This window comes from Callorhinus ursinus, unplaced genomic scaffold, assembly GCF_003265705.2.
Source record: "Callorhinus ursinus isolate GAN/ISIS: 27379988/994484 unplaced genomic scaffold, GSC_fseal_2.0 scaffold3, whole genome shotgun sequence".
NCBI classification, from domain to species: Eukaryota; Metazoa; Chordata; class Mammalia; order Carnivora; family Otariidae; genus Callorhinus; species Callorhinus ursinus.
Window position 1 is genome coordinate 43798504 of NW_027397065.1, and position 20165 is coordinate 43818668.

Below are 20165 nucleotides of genomic sequence, written 5' to 3' on the forward strand. Positions count from 1 at the left end.
CTGTGGTATATCTAAAAAATATTGATTACAATAGGTACTCATTAAAATGGTTTGTAGTTGAACGTCTAAGCTAGCAGTGTATCTTTTAAAAGTTTATTAGTCACAGATTGCGGGTACACCTTGTATTTAGCAGATTTGTTTGCATGTTGATAAAATTTCCTAAGTCTTTTTTTCTTAAATCCAATTACTGATCCTATAAAATAGTTATAATGAAGCATCACAAAAAACCTGGTTATGTGTTTTAAATCATGTTAAGTGTTCTCGGCAAAATCTTACATCATACAGTATTTATTTTTTAATTGAACTTCAGTGATACTTAGGAGATATTTCAAGCCTTTTGTCTTTTACACAATGGTGCTCTATTAAAAAATAATAATAAATATTATTATATATACAAAATAACATATATACATGTTATTTTGTGAATATATATATATTCACTAATATATATATATTTGGAGGAGGCCATAGGATGTGGAAGTTGTATAGCCTAATGTTACCAGGACTTAATAGATGGAATATTTTTTCTCTTTTCCACACACCTTTTTGGGACCTTCCCTTCTGCTCCTTTTCAGCTTCATCATTGTGTCAACAGCTTCATCTTCACGTTTCCACCTTGTGTGGAGGGTGTTGTCTGATATTAGCTCCCCCTATCTTCTCTCCTCCTTACCTATCCCAGTTCCTTGTCCTATGATCTCTATTAGATGGGACAATGGATTATATTCCATTATGGATTCATCTCTAAGTATAGAGTTTGTAAGCAACCCAGCCTTATATCTTTCTGGGTCCAACTCGAGTAGACCAGGATCCAACTGTTTTTTAGCCACTCAGACAAATATCCTGTGACTGGCTTGGATTGGGTCTGATTGGCTTGACTTGGGTCAGATGCCCATCTCTAAAGCAATCACCCAGTTTGGGGAGGTGTTGTTGTGACTAGCCAGACCTGGATGATAAGCACCACTCTTGTCCAGGCTTGGAATGAATTTGTGCTGCTGAAACATAAGGACTCTTGAGTGAGGAGGAAATTTTCTGAAAGGAGAATAGAGGACAGTTATGAAAATAGGGGAAAGTGGATTCTGGGCATTCAACTCACAGACTCTTTCCACAACCTGTGAAAACTCTGGACCCATTCTGCAGAAAAGTTTGTGCAAAAAATTTGGATATGATGTTCAGGTGTTCAGGCGCTCAAGAACTCCAGTAGATCATCCATGGAGTCTAGGTTAAGAATACCTGCACTAGAAAATTTCTAAGGTCTCATCCCATTCTAGTGTTCTTTGTTTTATGATGTTTTTGACCAATTTTCATGATAAAACCTTCTTTGAAATTTCGTTTCTAGTGTTTCTGATTTAAGCTATTAAAGAGTGACACATGGTAGGGAGGGCAAGAGGGTATGACCTGTGACTACAAAGCACCCCCAGAAAGACTAAATTGTGTCATTGTTCGTCTACAATATTGCTTTAGTTTCATTTTCCATCAGCATCCTTATGATATCATGATAAATAGTGCTTAATAAAGTGTCAGACTCTATTTTGCATTATGATTTTAAAATGATAAATTTCTTCTTATATTTTTATGGACTAGAACATGCAGACTTATTGGATCATTATACTATAAACTGGAATAATCTGGAGCTCATGAGATTATTGTCTATGCTCTGTGGGCATTATGTTCACTGGTCATTTTTATTTGAAGACTGATCCTGAGCTTTAAATCCAAATTAAGGAGTCACTTGTTTTTGTCTGAACTCAGCTTGTGTGATGTGTTGGAATGCAGTGATTTTTTTTTTCCATGAAAGCCATTGCTCAAATTAAATTTATTATCCCCAATGGTGTGTGAGCCTAGAGGATGGGAGGCTGCACATGATGATGTGAGATTGGGACCAGGGGAGGTGTGTCCAGAAAAGTGAGCAGACAAGTGGAGTGGATTTTTGAAAGGGTGCTGATGATTTCAGCAGGTTTCAAAAAGAATTTTCATCTTTAGCAAGACTATGCTTTTTCTCTTGGGACACAGCTTTTCAGCTGATGGCTTTTTTTTGTTTTTGTTTTTTATCTTTTCGGTACAAAAGTGAGCTTGTTTCTTTTCTTTGAAGCAAAAATTTGTCAAATATCAATTTACTCTGGCAACCAGAAACTCCTTTCTTTTCTGTGGCTTGTCCTGGGGATGAGGCAGGATGGGGGAGGAAATTTATTTTTTCTTTTTACTCAGAGGTGATTTGACATGTTTTTGTGCTCAGTTTCAGTGACACACGATAAGATGTTTATCCCTCCTCTGTAGTTCACTATTTCTGATGCATAACACCATTGCATTTATTACATGGTATTGACATTACTGTTGATTTTTTAAAAAATAAAGTAGGTATTAATTCTCAAGGTCCAATGTACATGAAAATTATTTGAATACCTTATCCCCTAACTTACTCCCACCAGGCAAGTTTCCCAGATAATTCTGATGTCAGTGACCTAGGAAGTATACTTTGGTGATCTTTCATAAGGGCAGGAACAAAGTTGTCTCTGTGCTTGTGCTTAAGGCCTAGTACGTGCTTAGTAAATACTGAATGAAAGATGGACTGAATGAATAAATGGATGACTTAAAGAAATAGGCTGAACGAAGAAATAGCAAACCATCAGCTTTAATCACTGGATTTCAACAAAGTCATCAGAAGGGTATGTAGAATTTGAGAGAGAGGAGATCCATTTCATATTATTAGTTACATGTCCTTTTTTTCCCTTTGGGTTATGCTTAAATGTTTTAAGAACAATGGCAAGTTTAACTTAGAGATAATATTTTAAACTTTGATGTTGAGAATTTTTTTAAGTAGGAAATTGAGGGCATCAGTGGTGTGGAATCTGCCCAGTTGATAGTCTTTTATGAATTATGCATATGTGAAACTAATAAATGATCTACATTTTACAAAGGGTGAGATGGATAGCCCTTAACTATTCTCATTTGAATTAACTGGCAAATCTAGAGCATAGAGACTTTGGCAAAGACACTCATCATTTTTAGTTCTTAATTTATCCATCACAGTATGGGGGCAACATCCCCTAGGTTCTATGCTGAATGATACTTACTTCAATTTTTACAACCAGAAAGTTGTTTCTTTTTTTTAAAGGAATCCTATTTATAGAAAATTCAGAAAATATAGGAAAAAATTGAAAGAAGAAAGAATCTTTGTGCTACAATTCAAAGTTACTGCCATTAATATTCATAATCAATTGAAGTCAGATATTCATTTTCTGTTTTCTATATACAGCCGTACTCGGTGCTGTGGGGAACAGAATGTCACTCTAAAGGGGTCTGTAGTGTCATGGAGAGTCACATGATTACTTAAGTAACCGGAGTACAAGATGTGAAGATCAGTTGTGACAAGAGCTGAAACAGAGCAGAGGAGGAAGTGGTTGATTCTATCTGGGGTATTTGGGAAGGTTTCGTGGGCTCAGGGCATGTAAAGCGGCACCTGGAAGGATAAGTAGAATTATGGGAAGCTGAGATGGTCTGGAAGTAGGCAAAGCATTTCAGACCCAGGAATACAGCCTATGGTGAAGGCAAGAAGGAAACTTTATGTTCAGGGCACAGGATATACCTTAGTGGGATTGAAGCAAAGAATGTTGGCAGGTGAGGGGGGGCCAGTGTGTCTGGAAAGGTAGAATCTTGCTATCCATAGGAACTTTGAAAGATTCATGGGTATTCAGTCTTTCTTGGCAAATGCTCGAATACTCTTATCATCCTCAGAGTCAAAAAGTTTTCCTGGAAGTTTGATTTTAGGGTTTTCCTCCTGTTTTATTTTTCTTTTGGAGGAAAACTTGAACCAAAGTAATTGTGATCTCAATACAATTGGTATTAAAGGAGAATTGGTACACATTAGGCTCTTGAGGAATATTTGTTGGTTGACTAAATGAATGACACTGAATGTTCATACTTTATGACCTCTTGAAGAAAGAGTTGGGCATCCAGAAAAATCTCACATGCTTCAGTTACTATGAATTTGAACTTTCTGATCTCCCTCTGACATCTTTCACCTCCACAGGGGACACTAATATTGAAACCTTTTGAGGATTTAAAAGGAAAAAGTGAAATTCTAACATGAGATTCTAAATGAATCTGCTTTAAAACTTTAAACACGTAGGTGTTAAACAGAGGGGTATCACAAGCCTTTGATTTTCAACCTGTGGCTTTCTGTCTGTGAAAAAGACATTCAAAGATAGTGACTTATGGGACTGGTATCTACATAATGTATAAATAAACCCTTGGAATGATTTTTATTGACTCCTCCCAAGAGACCCAGATTATATTGGTTTTGCTTTAGCCGTCATTCTCCCAATTTGGTTTGGCCCTATTACCAGCTCTACCCACTGACTAGGCTTTCATTATAGTTCAAATGCATTCAAAATAGGCAAGAGTGGTCATAGGCAAAATTGAAACATTAAAATTTATAATTGGGAATATTCTAGTGACAATACCAGACATTTTAATGCTGACTTTGTCTTTAATTTTGAATGAATCTGGAAATGATACTAAGAGTATAGTCAGATATGTCAATGATCCGTACTGCTATAATGTAATATGTATAAATACAAAGGACTGTAGTTTAATGGATGTGGGCTTTGAAGCCAAACTGCATACATTCAAATCCAAGCTCTACCACTTATTAGATAGGAAATCTTGGGAAAATTACCTAAGTATTTTATCTCAGTATCTCAGGATCATTGAGATGAGAATGGAGTTAGTATTTCATAGGGTTGTTGTGAATTAATACCCGTAAAGCACTCAGAACAGGGACTCTCTGTCGTATATTCATGTGTTTGCTATAATAACGACCAAGTCGAGGCATTGAGACTCCTCCTATTTCACTTTTTATGCTTGGCTTTTCAGAGTGCATCGTTATTATTAAAGCAATATTGTTACTTGCATTTGCCTCTTTTCGAGCCTGGAGGAGGATTCATACTAGTGACCCAGGGTTCCAACGTCTGATGCCTGTCTCAAATCCTGTCCCTTGGTCTGCAGGAGTTCTGTGCTGGGCGATTCCTTGCTGATCATGTTGCTTGTAATGAAAACCGTTTAAGATGACTATGTCCTTAGTCTGTCCCCAGCCCTGAGAAGCACAAACATACATTTGAGCTTGTTCTCTGCCTCATTCCTGCTGCGGATTGGTCTATTAGGATGACTCCAAATGTCTGCCAAGGGCCATTGTTTGTACCTTAATGCATTTTTTGCAAGAAACTCTTGGCACTTGAGCAATCTTTATAAAAGAGTATCCCTGAAGATGAACGCCTTCTCTGCAACACACCAATTTACAACTCCTTGGATGCGTCATAATTTCTCACTTCATTTCCAGTCAAACCTTGCAGCAGTAGGTATTAAGCTCCTGCACCCGTCCCTGTGTCATTTCTAAAGAATTGCAATTTATTCTTTCCCTATTGGCCATTGGTTATTTGTCCCCCTCTTTCCCTTCTCACTATCCTGATGCTTTTTCTTAGCTTTCATATTTGACTTCTAGCATGAGGAGACCCATTTGCAGTGAATCCTTTTTCTTAAAGCTATTTTTAAATTCTTTCGTCTGCTGCTATTCTATCCCAACACCTTTATTTTTATTTATTTATTTTTTTGTAAAATCTTGCCCCTAATTATGTCCTTCCATCAAGGCCAAACTCTGAGGTAACAAATGCTTTACAAGTTGATCGTGTTCATCCTTTCAGACTGAGAACACTTTCCAGAAATGGCCAAGATCTGAGGGATCTTGGCCAGGGGAAAAAGTAAACTCCTTAAAGTCAGTGGCCAGTAATACGGGCAGCCACATGCTCTCCCCCTGGGATCCCCAAGATAGTGCCACAACTTGGTACCATTCCACCTTCCACTGTGGGGAGAGAGAAGAGAATTTGCTTTGTCTGCAAAGAATCTCCTCCGTCATCTTATTTCTCTCTATCTTCCTTCCTTGCCTCTCAAGAGAACTGCAGGGGTTTGAGTCAAGGCAGATCCTCTCCTATAGTGCATTTTAATATCAGAAAAGGAAAGGAGGTCAGCCCGGTGGTGAGAAACCTTTGTCCTTATACAGGTTTGGCCTCCTCAGCCCGCCCTTGTGGCATCCTTGGGATTTTGGCAGACTTATGGGTATCATATTTTCACATGGATGAACTGTACTCCACAACTTCTTCTGTATACCAGGAACCCAAAAGTGTTAACATTGAAAATAGAGTTTTTTTCTTTCTAGCTGTTTTGGCTCCCTGTTTTCAAGAGAGATCTATTTTTCATGGCTGTGGCCATGGGACTCTTGTTTACCTCTCCATGGAGGATGACCATGGGGTAGTGATGGTGTTTTTGAAACAGCCCCTGGCAGCATGAGAGGTCTGGGTAGCAAAGGCTGCTTTCTGGTTAAATATTTTCAATTTGGGAGAATACCCGTACTCCTGGAAAGTCTTCCTTGATTATATCTGGGTGGTAGGTTTGGTCATGAAGGCAGGCAGTTTTATGCTGTGTTGTCAAAGCAAAGATGATGGGGCAGTCTATGGAAAGGACTTCTCCATAAAGGCCCTTTGATTTGCGAGACATTTCCCTCTCTACCCTCCAGTTAGTGTGTGTGGGAGCAGCTTGAACTTCACACAGAAGGGACCCCACAGTTGTTTCCACACAGCTGTTTCCTGTGTTGGGGCAGAGTAAACCTCTGTGTCCTGAATATCTTTGGGAAAGATCATCTGCCACGTAACCATCTGTGGGCATAAGTCGGAAAAACTTTTGGGGAGCCTTAAGACTGCAAATGGGGATTTTATGTCTTGGTTTAGGTGTGCCTTGATGCTTTTCTTTTCCAGCCTAGACATTATGACAGCAGCTGAAAACATCCAAACATGATTTTTTCAGAATTTGGGTGGGGGAGGTAAAAACTCAACCTGCTCACCCTAGATCTATATTGCAGTGCTTTGCATAATATTTAATGATGTACAAGCTGTTGCCTAATGGTCAGTTTTACTGTGTGCGCCCTTCAGTTCTGACTAGCTGGAGTCCTCCATGATTTAAGCTGCTACCTCTCTCCTTTACGTGTCTAGACCTTTGGGTAAAGCTGCTCTAGTCAGTATTGTCTCTCCTTGGTTTCTTCTTTTTTCTTTTTGTAGGTCATTCAGTGAAACCTATAGTTCTTGTCAGTTACATAGGTCTTTGCTTCTTTTCTTAACCTTCACATTCCAAGAGAAAATAATCCTTTTTGTATCTGAAAACCTGAACATTCTTAGTGCTAAGTAGTGAGCAGTTGCCAGAAATAAATAATGATGAAAATAATGATCCCTTTTTCTATGCTGGGTACTATTTAAACATTTCACATATGTTATTTAATTCTCAATGACCCTCTAAAGTAGGTTCTGTTATTTTCCCCATTTTACAGATGAGAAATTTGAGGCACAGAGAAGTTAAGTAATTTGTCTAAAGTCACAAAATTAAACAGCAAAGTTAAGATTATGATGAATGCCACACAGTGGTGCTGGAGAGAAGTATTGTTATTCTCATGTTTTAATAAGGCCACCGAGGTTCAGGGAACTGCAGAAATTTACCCAGGCTTATCTTATCTGCAACCCAAGCTCTTGCCCAGCATTCTCTATTGCCATCTTTATTGTAGAATGTTCTCATTTCTACTGCTTGGAGGTCCTGGATTCTGTTTAGTTGAACAGATTTACTGAAAACCCGCTGGGTTCTGTATCCTCTATCATGTGCTGGGTATACAAAGATCATTTTTATTTGTTGTTACTTTACATCCTCATATAGATGGATCAGGTTCTGTTGGCTAAATCAATGATTTTAATTTTGGGGGGAGCCTAGACATATCTTTGGTATCCAGTATTGTGCTAGTTAAATGGAAGGATACTCAATATACTGACTATCTATTGGTTGGTAAAATGTGATACAAGTAAACCATTGAATAAACAATTTTGTTCTACAAATGTGTGTGTTCGGTTCAGTTAATGTTCAATGATGGGCTAATGTCCTACATTAGCCTGATTGATGAACCTAGACACAGCTTTTAATGAGATGTCACTTTTAGTTTTATGACTGTCACTTTCCTAATTGAGGTAGGAGACTAAAAATTTCAATAGCTCACGTGTTGAGCCCTTATTGGGTTGACTTTCAGAAACCTAACATTTTCTTGAAAAAAAAATCATACAACTAGAAGTCAGGACATGTGGATTGTAGTTCTGGCTTTCATAACTGTTATAACTGTGGCTATTACCATGTCTCCTGATCTCTCAATTTTCTCAAATGCATGGTGAAAAAGTTATACTAAGTGATGGTTCAGATCACTTATAAAGTCCTGTAATTCATGGAAAAAAACTTATACCGTAAGGACTCTTTTGACCAATATAGGGTATGAGTTTAGTTTTGACTGTAGATAAATATCTTAATTTTGTTGAGTCTTAGTTTTCTTCCTTTTAAATAGGTTGATAATTCCTGGCATGCCTAATTTATAGGACTTCCGTGAACATTTAATGAGATATTGGAGATAGAGGTGCTTTGACTCATGTAACACACCGTATGAATAGAAGATGATATTATTCATATTGAGAGTTAACAGAAAGGTGTTGGGTTTCTTGCTCCGCGCCTTCTACCCCCCAAACAGACTGGAGTTTGGTTCTGGTTGGGCTGTTTCCTGGAGTTTCTGGAACTCCTTGGAACTTTATAGGGTCAATAGCGGCTTTGTCCTGCCTCCAATCCGTTTCCCACGGTTGGGAGAAGGCTGCCACACTCTTTCTCCTGACAACACTTTATCAAACACACCCGCCACACAAAATGTGGTAATTCATGAGACAAAAGTGAGGTTTTGAGTTACAATAACCTCCGCTTTGTTAAAACCCCCCTCGGAATCTGAGATCCTCTCCATAGGCCAGCAGGCATGCATACGTCCCCCGTTTACAAATGCCTTAAAAACAGCCTGATAAATCATCCCCAAAATGTGTGTGCCACGTCTAACTCTGTCTCTCAGTGGGGATATTTTTAACTCCTACTTCTAACTCCTCTCAGTTCCTTTAAGGAAGTGTGATCTGAAAGGGTCAGGCATTTGGCATCTACTGAGGGGAAACTTTGAAAGAATTCCTGAGGCTCCCCCTGGGGTAAGGCTGGCTTTCCCCAAAAGAACGGGTCCTTCAGAGCGTCTTTGCCACATAAGGGCTTGTGTGAGGCCCCAGGCACCCGTGGATGCCATCTCTTCCCGGTGACAGATGGTCAAGCCTTCAATTTCAGCAAGCAATCCACTGTCGAGAGGGCGGGCAGGAGATTCTGCCAGCATGCCAAGTGACAGGGCAGCTTAGGGTAACAGGGATCTGGTGTGTGCCCAGCATAGCTTTTGTGCTAACGATGGTCTGGTGACAGGCACCTCGCCCCTGCTCATCGTTAAGGCAGAAGATCTCCTACTCCCTTGATTCTGTTTCTCTCTGGCAGAGCTAAGCGTCCTGTTTGCTTGTCTTTCAAAATCCATTTTGGGACCAGATGGCTCCCCTCATGGTGGCTAGCAGTTGTCTGACTTGAAGATGCCAGAGGGTGTGCTGACAGCTCCTTCTAACACAACCTGAATCTGGCTGTCGGGTCAGGGCTCAAATGTCTTAAACATGCACCAGCGGCAATATTATCAACCCTGGGGAACCGGGGGTAGGGGCCACTGAAGGGAGAATGGCCATGACGTCTCCCTCCACGATATTTATGCTACTGGTATGGAAATCATAATGCCAATAATTATTCTTATTTGTACGGTTACTCTTATTTACACTTAGTATAAATGCCATTGTGGTACAATGACTACTGCTGGTACAGTTAGTACTAACATCAGTACTGCTCTACTTCTGTTATTACTAAAACTGTAGCATAATGGTTAAGAGCACAGGCTCTGGCCAAATTTGAGTTCTAGACTCAGAGTTACTAACCTTTGGGCAAGTTTTTTAAGTTCTCCGAACCTCAGTTTCTTCATCCATAAAGTTACTTAGGGCGGTTAAATGGGGAAAATGTATTTGAAGTTCTTAGCACTGTGCTGAGCACCGGTTAAGCACGTAATACCATGGGAGCCATTATTACTCCTGCACCATCGCCAGGCTTACCAGGTACCAGGCATTCTCGCAGCTCGTGTTTGCAATTGCCCTACAAAGTAGGGACTGTCACTAGAAGTTTATAGAGCAGTGGTGCAGAGAAGTTCAGCTACTTATCCAAAATCACACAAGCAGTACCTGCCCAAGTTGGGTTATGAACCCCATTCTGGGTATTTCTAAAGGCTGTGGCTTTTCCTTCATACCACACTGATTCTTACTGTCACTTTAGTGGCAATGAGTCCTCTCCTAGGCTTGGCGTGGCTTTTAAAAATGCCCTTCCAACTAGCTGTGCTTGAAAGAAGCAGCCAGTTTTCACATTTTAGGTGTCTTTGGCTTGAACCCCAGTAGGATGACAGACTCACTACCCTTGAGTTTCACCACCTTAGCTTCTGAAAGCCATGTGTGATCACAGGGCCACCCAGCACTGGCCTTCTGAGAGCTCAGAGGAAAGGACAATGCAGAGGCACTCGGGGTTATGACCCCTCCCTCAAACCTCTTTCCCTTCCCAAGTCTGCCTTATTGAAAGGAGACAGGAGTCAGGACCAGCTGATGGCCCCAGGGAAAGACAGTGCTGTTCTTCCTACTGGGGAAGGGGTGCCAGAGCCAGATTCCATTTTACAAATTTGGGCTTCAGCGGTGTTCCATGAGTCATTTATCTTCTATGAAAGGTTGATAAACTTTGGCCTCTGTGGCGAGAACCTGGAAGTAAGGGCAAATGATTTTTCAGAGGCCTGCTTTTATTGATGGGCATTCGAATGGTGCATGATGTAGAGTCATTTTAGAAAAATGTTTACATTTTATTTTTTTAGGGATTTTATTTATTTGAGAGAGAGAGGGAGAGAGTGAGAGAGAGCATGAGCAGGGGAAGACAGAGAGGACAAGTAGACTTCCCACTGAGCAGGGAATCTGACCTGGGGCTCGATCCCAGGACCCCGAGATCATGACCTGAGCCGAAGGCAGACGCTTAATTGACTGAGCCACCCAAGTGCCCCAAGATGTTTACATTTTAAAATGTTCTTTTGGTTGGGTGCCTTCAGAAACCAGTTAAACTCAGTGCAACTTTGTACTGTGTTCTCATTTCTGAAGACCGCTGTATTATTTGCTTAATAGGCTTTGTGCTCAGAGCTAAATTCAGACTGAGGCATCACGGCATGATAGTTCTTCTCCCCCATTTAGATTATATGTATCGAGGTGGGAATTTTATACTCCAGTGCAGGCTTGAATGGGAGAAAGGTGAAGAAAAGAAAATCCCTACAAGAATTTAACTGACCAGCATTTTAATGCATTCTGATATTTTTGGAAAATATGTGGGCCTGATAGCCATAGGCCTACCAGTAAAAGGGAATGGAGAACTCAGGGTGATTTTTATTCATTTATTTTTAAATTTTATTTATTTATTTGAGTGTGAGAGAGAGAGAAAGCAAGAGAGAGCATGAATAGGGGGAGAGGCAGATGGAGAGGGTGAGGCAGAATTCCCTGCTGAGCAGGGAGCCCCATGTGGGGCTCGATCCCAGGACCCTGGGACCATGACTTGAGCTGAAGGCAGTTTTATGCTTAACCGACTGAGCCATTGAGGCGTCCCTCAGGGTGGTTTTTTCAAATGCTTCTTTCCCCAAACATGGGCCAGTGGAGAACAAGCAGATCGCCAATATGAATGTCCTAATAGCACACCTTTGATACCTGCTGTCTTCCTGTGATGGATTTTAACAACTACAACGTAAGTAATAATTCAGGGGGCGCCTGGGTGGCTCAGTTGGTTAAGAGTGTGTCTTTTGGTTTCAGCTCAGGTCATGATCTCAGTGTCCTGAGATTGAGCCCCGTGTGTGACTCCACGCTCAGCGGGGAGTCTGCCTGAGATTCTCTCTGCCTTTGCCCCTCCCTCCAACTTCTGAGCTTGTGTGCGAGCTCTCTTTCTCTCTCACTCAAGATAAATAAATAAATCTTAAAAAAAGAAATAACTCAGAAAGTTATAAGGTGGCCAACTAATTTATCATCCTTGATGAGATACTTTTGAGAATTAAAGTGGGTATCTTAATACTTCCACTAATACAGCCGGTGTAAACTGGGATTGTTCCTGGCAAACTGGGACTTTTGGTCACCCTAGCAAGTAAAACCCATAGATCTCACTCTAGAACCAATTCAGGGACCAAGGTGGCAGTGAGGTTCTTATTCAGTCACAAATAGCTTTTGTCTACAGTAGGCAGTGTAAGAAAAACATACAGGAAATATTTTGAGAAGTCAAAGGACTTCAGTCAGTATGTGAATCTTATCTACTTCTTGTGGGTACTACCAATTAAGGTATTTTATTTGGAGATGCTAAAATAAAAAAGTGTTTACCATCTCCTTATATTCATCCAGCATGCATTTTGCTGGTTCATCATCTGTGAATTTATGGGACTTAAATTACATGTTGTTGGGAACCATGAGTAATTCTCAGGCAATTATACCCAATTGGAGCCTACCTTAAATTATGGTGAAGACCTTCCCTCTGAGTAAAAATACTTCCTTGGGGGCTTAATTCTTTTGTGAGATCTGTTGGCAGCACCGAGAGTGTTTCCTTCATAGAGAAAGTCCAGCTCAAATGCAAAACAAAGGCTAAAGCTTTCCATAAAATACTGCCTTAAACACCTTCCTAAGTATTTCAGAAAATACGCGGAGAATAGAATGCACAACCCAGACACGACTTACTACTTTTTTTCCTTTCTGTGTCAGGACTGAAATGCTAACTGTGATAATTTGTTTCTTTGCAGGTTCTTCTTGAAATTTTTCCTCAAATGTAACCAAAATTGCCTAAAGAATGCAGGAAACCCACGTGACATGCGGAGATTCCAGGTGGGTTTGTCTTGTCTTTCTTAAATCTCAATAATGACATGAATATCAAGAGAGGGTAAAAAAGTCTTAGGCAGAAGAAGATACAGAGTCTAGTTATTTCCCCAGAGGTGAGGAGCAGGTGAGGATCCCGGTCCCCCAGGTCTCTGTACTCTAGGAGTTGTTTTTATTAGGGAAGAGCCAGGACTGAACCATCTGTCATCACTGGTTGAGGCAGTGATGTCCTTTGAGCCTAGTTTGGTTTCCTGAATGGACTCACAGGCTTAAACCACTGTAGGTTAAGTAAAGTACATAAAAATGATGGATCCTTTCTAAAGTTTTACAGGTAGAAAACTGTCAAATGAGAACTTTGTTCTGTTTTAGAATTATGTCATCTTCTTCTTTCCTTTCTCTCCGTTCTCCTCTTCCCAGTTTGGAAGTTGTCAGTAATAATTGTCTATTAAAAATTGACCCCTGATGCAGCAGGACACATCTAGAGAGTGATGCAGGTGACACCCAGTTCTGTGTCAGCAGTATCCTTGTACAGCCTGTGTGAAGGTCCTCAAGCAGTCAAATCGGCCACGATTCAAAGCATGAGCGGTGTGTTTACCTCGTATAATTACACATTTACTGGCAGAAGAAGATATGAAAGCAAAGTGTTAATTTCGAAGACAAAATGGTAGTCAGGTTGTAGGAAAGGTCAATAAGTTCTAGATACCGGTGCTTCTCAAACTCGAAAGTGTCAAGAACTCCCTGGGGATCTTGTTAAACTGCTAATTGAGGTCTCGGGTGGGCCTGAAACTCTACATTTTTAACAAGCTCCCAAGCGATGCCAATGCCACAGACCACACTTTGAAGAGCAAAGTTCTAGACTTGTGTTGCTTTCCATTTCATTTTACGGCTAACTCATTTGCATGGTCAACATTAGTTTTCCTATCAGAGTAATGACACATATATTTGCCCATACGGTCTTTCAGTGAAAACAGCATGGTGTTTAAAGTATACTCTTAGGTATAGTTAGTCAGCTTTAAGTATAGATTGAAATGTATGATCTCTGAGAGGATCTTGAAAAAATTTTAGCTGCATATTCTCTGATAGGGGAAAGGGATGGGATGATTCTGAACACTGATTTTTAGATGTCAAGATCTCTTTGTCTCCAAGATGATATTTTTTTGAGAGGTGAGACTTATTGGTGTCACAGAAGAACAAATTCAGTAGAAACAAGACATTCTCTCCCAAGATCCTGAAGTATTTTTGTAAAATCATTTTGGCCTTGCCGCCTTTTGTTCTGACAGAGATGAGTAATGAGAATCCCTGGATTCCTAGTTTTCTGGAAAATGTTTCTCCTGGCTAGCTGCTGACCCCAAGTTGGAAGACTTGGATACTCTCCTTCCCACACAGGATTTTTTTGTGTGTTGAGATGGAGTTGGTTTGCTAGTAAACAACGCATGTGATGCCACTAAGTTGCTCAGTGTCCTGCAGCATGAGGCTGGGTTTCATTATAAACTGTTTTGCACTTGCTTTGGCCTTAAGATGAGCCATATATCTCCCTTAACTAAGCTTGGGTTAGGAATAAGGCATATCCAGGCACGAACCAATTCATGTCTAATAAACATGTCTAATAGACGTTGTCATGCCTTATGAATAGCAGGATCAACTTTGCTCTGCTTCTCAGGGCAGCAGAGTTAGAGGTGGACTTTGGTGACATTGGGAACCTAAGAGAGTATTTGTATAAGACTTCTGGGGCCTTGGTTTTCCCTCAAAGGACCGGCTAATGAAATGTCTGAAAGCCTTAAATTATAGAAATGTAGCTCTTAGAGGAGACGAAAAACCAACTCAGTCTGTTATTTTTGATGGTATCTAGAAAGCTTTATTTTTGCAGATAAAATAGTTATTCTTCATTTAGTAGAAGGGCTACTGAGATGAGGGGGCATGAATTGAATTTCTGGAAAGCCTCAGTTTCCTCAGCTCTAAAATTGAGTAAACATTATGATTCTGCTTATTTTCCAACATACAAATGACACATTTTGTATGTGTAACTAATTTGCTTTTGGAGAAAGTACTTGCGATACACTGAAACTGGGTCATTATTTCAATACAGGGTTTCTCATCTTAGGCACAAGTGACATTTTAGACTAGATAATCCTTTGTTGTGTGTGGGAGGGTGGATTTGTCCTACACACCGTAGGACATTTAACAGTTCATCACTGGCCTGTACCCATAGAGGCCAGAAGAGAAACTCCCCCAGGCCCTAGCCTAGTCATTACAACCCAAAATGTCTCCAGACATGTAATGTTCCTGGTTGGGGTGGGGATGCAAAATTGCCCCTACTTGAGAGGCATTGGTTCAGTCTTATACCCAATGACTTCTGACAGCCTCTTCCTGGTGACAGTGGCATGAGAACTTAGGCATGTCATTTCTATTAGGCATGAGAACTGCCTAACCCAAGGTCCATACTGTCCTTCAAATATATGTGCTCTTCCCTGTGAGTCTCCACCCATCCTAAAGTGGGTAGACTTCTCTAAATAATGGCCAGCAACCTTGGCCACTGCAGAGTTAATTTTTGAGTTGAGGAAGAGCTCTTTCCATAAGCAAGGACAAATTCCTTATTGGATCTCAGATTTAACCTGCTTTGTCCCCATCACCCCCTCATCACTTCCTGGGAGAGGATAGAGGGAAGCTATGGCAGAATGAACATTGATTCATTTTGTTTTGTATCTAAGTATGTTTACACATTTAATTAATTATCATTTTCCCACAATTAGCACATGGTCTCAGGCATGTAGGCATGTGGATGCTTATGTAATTGGAGAATGGATGAATTGCCTCAGTAGAGTTAAAGTGACACCTCACATATCCCTACCAAACTCTGTGTTTTCCCCAGTCTTGTTTCTTTCATGACTATTATGTCCTCCTATATTTCTGTGCATCATTTCATGATGCTAGCCATCCCATTCTTCTTGAACTCATCTTTTTCTTGGATTCCACAGCAACATTCACTTCAGCCTTCTTGAAGGGATGCTACTTGTTTGCTCTCCTGTATATATTGCCATTCCTTAAGTTGTCTTTTGAGATCCAGATCTTTTCCCACTTTGTAGGGCTCTCTTGAGTATCTTCTCCATTGTCAGCATCTTAACCACTGTTTGGGCACTCAGGACTCTTGAGTCGGGTTCCCTGAGACCTGACATCCAGATCCAGACCTAGCTGTCCAGCTGCCTATTGGAAACTTCCAGGAACTTCAACTCAGTGAACTCCAACGTCCATTGTCACCATCTTTCTTTTCTTTTCTTTTTTTGTGCTTCCACCACAAGCTGCCTTTTCTTCCTCTGTTCCCAATCTTGGTTTATTTCTAATTACATTAAATGCTGGGGAGATGACTGTTTGTATCTGTATCTACATTCAGTGTGTTCCATATATGTGTGTATAAATATATGTGCCCATATGTGTACCTTGACATACATCTATGGACATTGGCCATGATGATGATAATGATAAAGCTTACATTTACTAGGTACTCATTATGTGAGAAGTATTATGCTAAATATTTTACATGAGCTATCATTTCATCTTCACAATGTCCCTATTAGGAAGGTACAAATATTATATTTATAAAATATAATTTTACACATGAGGAACTGAGGCTTAACAGGAGTTAACCAATTTGCTCAAAGCCACACATCTACGAGGTAGTGAAGAGACAGTGATTCAACCCAATCGTCTGACTCAGATGTTATCTAATGTGGAACAGTAAAGAAGCTGTAGGGAGAATCTGTAGGGAGACACTTCTGCAGAGAAAATAAGGAGGTCTCTCAACATCTGAGAGTCAGAGTGGCTACTCATGAACCCCATGAAAGCCAAGGAGTGGTGTTTGCCCTATAACAAGCCTAAAGCTACTGTCTGCATAAAGAATATTGGAATGCACCAAAGGTCATCAGGCAGAGAGTGGAGTTGCGTGGAAGAAGAAGAACATGAGCATTGTTTCTGAACATAGGTACAGTGTTGGCCAGTTTTTACTTGTACGAACCTTGGAAAAAGAAGCTATTACTCAGAAGGGGGCTATAGTTTTCCTTAACATATGGAGGTTCGGGCCACTTCTCCAGAGCAAGAAAGACCCATCACCTAGAAGCAGCATGAGTAAAGTGGCCCCTGGCATCTCAGAGAACTCTGTAAAGAAACCATGCTGAAGTTCCCAAATCTTAGGACTCACGCAAGAAGGGGAAGATTAGTCTTCCCTGAGCTACGCTGGCTGACAGCGATGTGTCATAGAGACATTGGTTGAAGGTTGCCTGTGAAGAAGACATATAATTTCCATCATTTCTCTCTCAGTACACCATTAGGAAGTAGGTTTCATGTTGCTATTGCCTTTAAGGAGGAATGAGAAAGTGTCTTTTTGGCATGAGTAAACTCGGGTCTACTCTTAACATCTCAATGTGGCTTTTCTCAGTTATATTGAAAACCTAAGACCTAGAGACATCTGATCGAAAATGTGCTCCCCTGACTATTAAGTGGGCTCTCTCCAACAATCCTGGCTGCTACCTTTCTCTCATCTCATTTTGTATGCTCACCAGGCCAGCCTGATCTTCATAATGCCATGCCAGAGCGTGTCTCCTCTGAACAGCAATCAGGGCCTGTGTAGGTGACTGAGGAGGACATAAGAAAGGTTGTTGATCTCTTGACATGTAAAGACATTCTGTCAAGCAAACTCAGCCTCACAGCGGCTGAGCTTCTGGTGTGTAAACAGAGACTACTTAATTACACAGGTCATGTCAATTAGTGTGACCTTAGCGTTTTCAAGAAATTAATCACTTTCCGCAGAGCTCGGCTGTGTTCATACTTTAAGGCATTATGGAATAAACCTTGTAGAAAATCTGGTACAATCTTTTTTTTCCTCCTCCTTCTTAATTTACAATGGATGTTTTCTTTTGGAATCCCCAGGCTGTGGCTAGAGTAACAAACTTGCTTAAATACAGCAGTGGATACAGGCTTCATTCAGTTCTGGTGGGTCTGAGGAAGTGGGGAGGAAAAGAGAAGGTGGGGGTAAGCTAGGATGGAAACAGCTCATGACAGGGAGAAATTCGCTGTGACTAAATGAGCCTGTTTCTTCATCTTGACACTAAAAAGATGCTAATGTCAAAGGACTGTGTTAAAACCATGTCATGGGTCTGGTTTTTAACTGACAGGAGCTAGACAATTCCAGGTTAAGATTTAAATCCTTATCAATAACTTTCCCTGTTGGGGCTGGCTGAATGAGGATGGTGAGGGAAGGAACGAGAATCGGGCACAAGCTGTCATCACAGTAGATACCATAATACCTAGAGACTGTGAGGTAACGTGTAAATTTCCAAATTCATTTTATCTCTTCAACAAAATTTTTCCATAGGCTACAAATTTATATTCATGTATAAATGTTGGATGCATGACTATAGAGGAATATACATTTAATATCTATTCCTTCATTCATGCATGCATGCCCTCAGTAGTATTTATTGATCTGGCAAGTGGTGAATATATTGTGATGAACAAGAAGGACAGGGTGTTTGTTCTAATGAAGCTCATATTCTCGTTGGGGGTCTATTTGTTAGGATAATACTAGCTGCTGTAATAAATAGAACAAAGAATATCATGGCTCACACACAACAGGTCATTTCTTGTTCACATAATGGTACAATGCAGGTGTTCTTGGTAGATGAACAGGTCTTGTACATAAAGTGATTTGGGGACCAGGGCTCCTTTCATTTTGTGTCTCTACTAGCCCCTAGAACCTTGTTGTCTCTGTCCATCCAAATAAAGGGTAAAGAGTACATGGAGGGGGCTTATTGGCCTTCTTAAAAACCTGGTTTTAGAAATGACCCTTGTCAAATCTGCCCATATTCTAGAATGGGCCAGTAGTCTGTCACATGGCCATATATAACCACAGAGTGACCTGCAAATGTCTACTTGTACAGCCCTCAAGAAGGAGAGAAAATGGATGTGTGGGTAATAGGTACCATCAGCTGCTACAATGTGTACAAATTAGTAATTACAAATCATCAAAATTTTTCATCATTGCTATAAAGAATATTAATAATATGAGAGAGAATACATGTGGAATGGAGGAATAGGAACCCGATTTAAAGTGGGTAACCAGGAAAAACTTCTGAGGAGGTGATATTTAAGCTCAGAGCTAAAGGATAAGAATAAACCGTCCTGAGAAGAGCCAGGAGAATTTTCTGAGCAGAGAGAACAGCAGGCTCCAAATTCATGCTTATCTCATGTTTATTGGAGGAGACAAACAATCCACTTTCACTTATTAGTCATTTGGAGTGGGGGATAGGAAATATGAGGAGAAACCACCAGGTTATCATCCCAATTTCCCACCAACGGTGTGTTCTTTTAAAAATGATGGCATAGGAAATGACAGTCAAAGGCAACTCTCTGCTCTTACTTTTGGTGACTTCTATAAATTTTGGAGAATCCTTGTTATTTGTTCAAAAGCCTACGGAGGCTCTGAATCAATATATTATAGGGTATCATTAGAGAATTCTTAAAATACATGTCCTACCTCTGCAGTTTCAGTCTGCTTTTAAAAGCACTTAAAGAAAGAAAGAAATATTTGTATCCTTTTTATTTCTTTCCCACTGCCCCCACCCCCTGTTTTTATATTGTTTTGACAAACAGCACATCTTACAATTAAATTCTTTACCCACAGAATGCTAAGGGCCTGAGCTGCAATCACTCTCTTCATACAGAATAATTTCAAGATGCACCACGCTGATTAATTATCCTGAAAGCAGCTCTAATGATAGTTTTAGAATACAGGATTAATTCACATAACATAGTAAATACAAATGGTAGATTTTCAACCTGATATATTAAACCATTACGGCTTATTGGGCAAATATGGATCTTGGCATGAGCCTTATGCTGGGCCTTGGCAGAAAATATGCATCACTGAGAAGGAATCCTTATGAACGCAATTTGACGAGTGGTGGCTCCGCACTTAGAGGAAATAAATTTCTACATTAAGTACAGTTGCTATTGAAGAAATGTAAAATACATGAAAGGATAGATGGTTTAGATCAGTGTTGCCAATGGATATTGCTTCTGAGGATGCCCATACTTAGTGAGACTCACCAACAAAAGATATTCTTACATTCTATCACTTTTTAAGTTGTAACTTCCAGAGCTTTTATTATGTGTGAGACACCATACAAAGTGCTTTGCATGGATAATCTTATTTTTCCACTGCTCCGTCTCTTGTTTACTTTGCTCCAAACAAGCCCATTGGCCTCCCTTATTTTCTTTCATTTCTCTTCCTTGGATACA

The 20165-nt window shown here is 40.2% G+C and overlaps 1 protein-coding gene across 4 annotated transcripts in view; it reads left to right on the forward strand.

Annotated features, from left to right (window-relative positions):
* EBF1 (EBF transcription factor 1) overlaps positions 1-20165 on the forward strand; it is a 393384-nt gene that overhangs the window by 237938 nt on the left and 135281 nt on the right. For all 4 annotated transcript variants that reach the window (XM_025867126.2, XM_025867125.2, XM_073890484.1 and 1 more), the window contains exon 7: positions 12803-12884. In XM_025867126.2, the coding sequence (XP_025722911.1) occupies positions 12803-12884 (82 nt within the window). The remainder of the gene's footprint in view (positions 1-12802; positions 12885-20165) is intronic.